At 36.1% G+C, this 2,722-nt stretch overlaps 1 protein-coding gene across 1 annotated transcript; it reads left to right on the plus strand.

Moving 5' to 3' along the window:
* The first annotated feature begins 445 nt into the window (after positions 1 to 445).
* Positions 446 to 1,078, plus strand: LOC128219437 (putative nuclease HARBI1). Its single transcript, XM_052927246.1, has 2 exons — positions 446 to 652; positions 848 to 1,078. Exons 1-2 carry the CDS (start codon positions 446 to 448, stop codon positions 1,076 to 1,078), a joined length of 438 nt encoding a protein of 145 aa, XP_052783206.1.
* Positions 1,079 to 2,722: the final 1,644 nt, after the last annotated feature.

A 2,722-nucleotide genomic window follows, 5' to 3' on the forward strand; every position in this document is an offset into this window, starting at 1 on the left:
CTCGATATTTTATCCTAAACACCACGCCTTTATTTCTCTAGACTAAGAATATCTGTATCTAAGAAATCAAACCGGTTAATGCATGAGAAACCGAACACCTAGAGGAGCTCATCCTCTCTCGATCTCTCTTTCTCTCACATGTCTTTCTCTACATCTTCTACTGTAGTATCATGTTTTTTTCCACTTAAACAATGCAATATACATTAGATATTACTCTTAGGCCTGGTTGTTCAAAACTCTCGTTAAGGATTTAACGTTAACTATCATCGTTAAATATTACGCTGTCAACGTTAAAATTAACGTTTACTTTAACGTTGAAAAAATGAGTTGTTCAAACTTAACACTTACACTGACGGCGATAAGGTAAGCGTTTACTTAACGACTTTTCTAACGTTGGTCTGGACCAACGTTAGAGTCAACGTTAAATAGTCAGTTGATGTTAAAAATGGCCGCCATAGTTGGTGCTTTTCTCAACAACAGAAGAAAAGAGAGGATTTATAGACATTTTTCCATCAACATGAACTGTGATAACACAGAGATGAGACGCCGCTACCGTTTTGATAACAATGGGATTGAAATAATTGTACAGCTGCTTGCCCAAGACCTTCAACGGAAGACTAAAAGGTCGGAAGCGGTGTCAGTCCGGGAGCAAGTGTGTTTGGCTCTAAGATTTTACGCGTCCGGGTCATTTATGCAGGTTAATATTCTGAAATTATTTGGTAACCATATTTATTTCCAAGCCTGTTAACAATGACTTAAAACTTGTACTGAACAAAAATAAGTAGGGAACAAAATAGTAACATGTTATCTAAACTATTTCTGACTTACTTGAATGAATTGTTTAAAGGTTGTTGGTGATTCTACTGGCCGCGACAAGTCAACAGTATCAAGGATAATATCAAATGTCACGGACAGTATGGTGGACATATCTCATCAATTCATCACCTGGCCAAATCGTGTTCAACAGCAGGAAATCATGCGGGAGTTCTTCACATCTGCTGGATTTCCCAACGTCATAGGAGCTGTTGATGGCTCACACATACGTATCATTATGCCGAAGATGGCCACGACTTCATAAATGGAAAGAATTTCGCGTCGATCAACGTTATGGCTGTATGTGACAGCAAAGGTACAAAACATTTTTTTGTTTGAAGTTGAAGGCTCAAGACCACAGTTATCTGCCCCCCGTTGACCAAGATCCGGATGTGAATACAGAAACAAAGAGTGCTTGTGTTCAAGTATCAATATTTTATTAAAATTGAATGAAAAAGAAGCAAAAAATGTTCTTTTTGCAGAGAACTTGACTGAATTTGACACTCTATTGCAGAAATTGATAGTTTTCAATGTAAATATTGGAAAAATCATAGCTTGTGGAAGTCTGAAAATTAGTTGTTTGTAGCCGATTGACTCCCTGGCGGAAGGGTTATGTATTTAAACTCAATTTTGACAGTCGGGTCAATGGTCAACATGGTGTTTTCTTGTGATTATATTTTGTGTCTTGAATTGTTCTAGAGATGCCATGTCCTTGTTTTTCAATTGGGGTGTGTATAAAGTCAAAAGCCAGGTTAGTGTCTATATGAAACATATAGTAAAAATAACTGTGGTCTCACGCCTGAAGGTCAATAAACATTTAGATAAAACGGCATAGTGTAAAATGGGAAATTTACTCTGATGCGATGGGTTTAGACTGGGTTACGTGCCCTTACCATTTTATTTCTCCTGTTGTGCACTGGGAACCAGACAAGCGATGGTTTATGCATGGGGCAGGTGTCATTGCAGTGTACTGTATATTTTACTTTTCAAGTATGCCCGACCTACTGGAAAATTGTTCGTATAGTTGTATTTAACAGTTTTTTAGCATTTATGTTGTATGTATTTCTTTAGACCTTGCGGTCAAGGATAACCCTTGAAAGTGCAAGCACTTATTTCCGGGCACACTTTTCCTCCCAGGTTTACTTGGTACATATAAGTATCTAGCATTCATTCTTATAAACATGTGATGTTCAAATTATATATATTGCTTATAAATGTATGAACGTTATACAACTGATTGAATTATCTATAAAACACTCACATCTTGTTTTGTAACTTCAACAAGTACGTTGGGAGGATGAATAACTGTAGAATCGCCAACAGTGGTCTCCTCAAGCAGTGAGTCTACAAAAGTGCAAACATGTTAAAATAAGTAAGTTAAAGTAAATTTTCAGTTTTTTTATTCATGTAAGCCTTTTAACTATGTAAGGTCATAAGACATTAGTATTGTGTTTGCAGCAGTACTAATCCGTTATCGATCAAAATCAAGAATTGTAAATGTACGGAAACGAAACGGTTAACGGGACCAGAGGTGTACGAAACCGAACGGGAAATAGAAGACCGGAAGTTTCAGCGAAATCATCATCGCGTGGAGGACAAAGTTTTCTAATACAAACAATAAGTTACTTTCAGGAATGTGTCAACCAAAGGTATTGTAACTTTTTATATTTCCGTTTTGTGTTAGATATTCTTTGCTCTTAATATGACATTTATTCTTAATAAAAGCCAGTTCTTATTAGTTCGTCTACAAAATTTGGAGACTCCCGAACATCTATTTTTAGATCTTAAAAGTATATATTTAGAAAGAGGGCTTTTCTTACATGACAGACGAGCATTTACATTTTTCTAAAGATATAACTATGTTGTTGTCATCTATATCGCCTTGTTTAAGTGCTAATTGGCTATAAAT

The sequence above is a fragment of the Mya arenaria genome, chromosome 15, assembly GCF_026914265.1.
Source record: "Mya arenaria isolate MELC-2E11 chromosome 15, ASM2691426v1".
Taxonomy (NCBI): Eukaryota; Metazoa; Mollusca; class Bivalvia; order Myida; family Myidae; genus Mya; species Mya arenaria.

Coding starts and splice junctions, on each gene's coding strand:
- LOC128219437 (XM_052927246.1), top strand. CDS start 446: ATGGCCGCCATAGTTGGTGCTTTTCTCAACAACAGAAGAAAAGAGAGG. Junction 653..847: donor CGGTGTCAGTCCGGGAGCAA/GTGTGTTTGGCT, acceptor AATTGTTTAAAG/GTTGTTGGTGATTCTACTGG.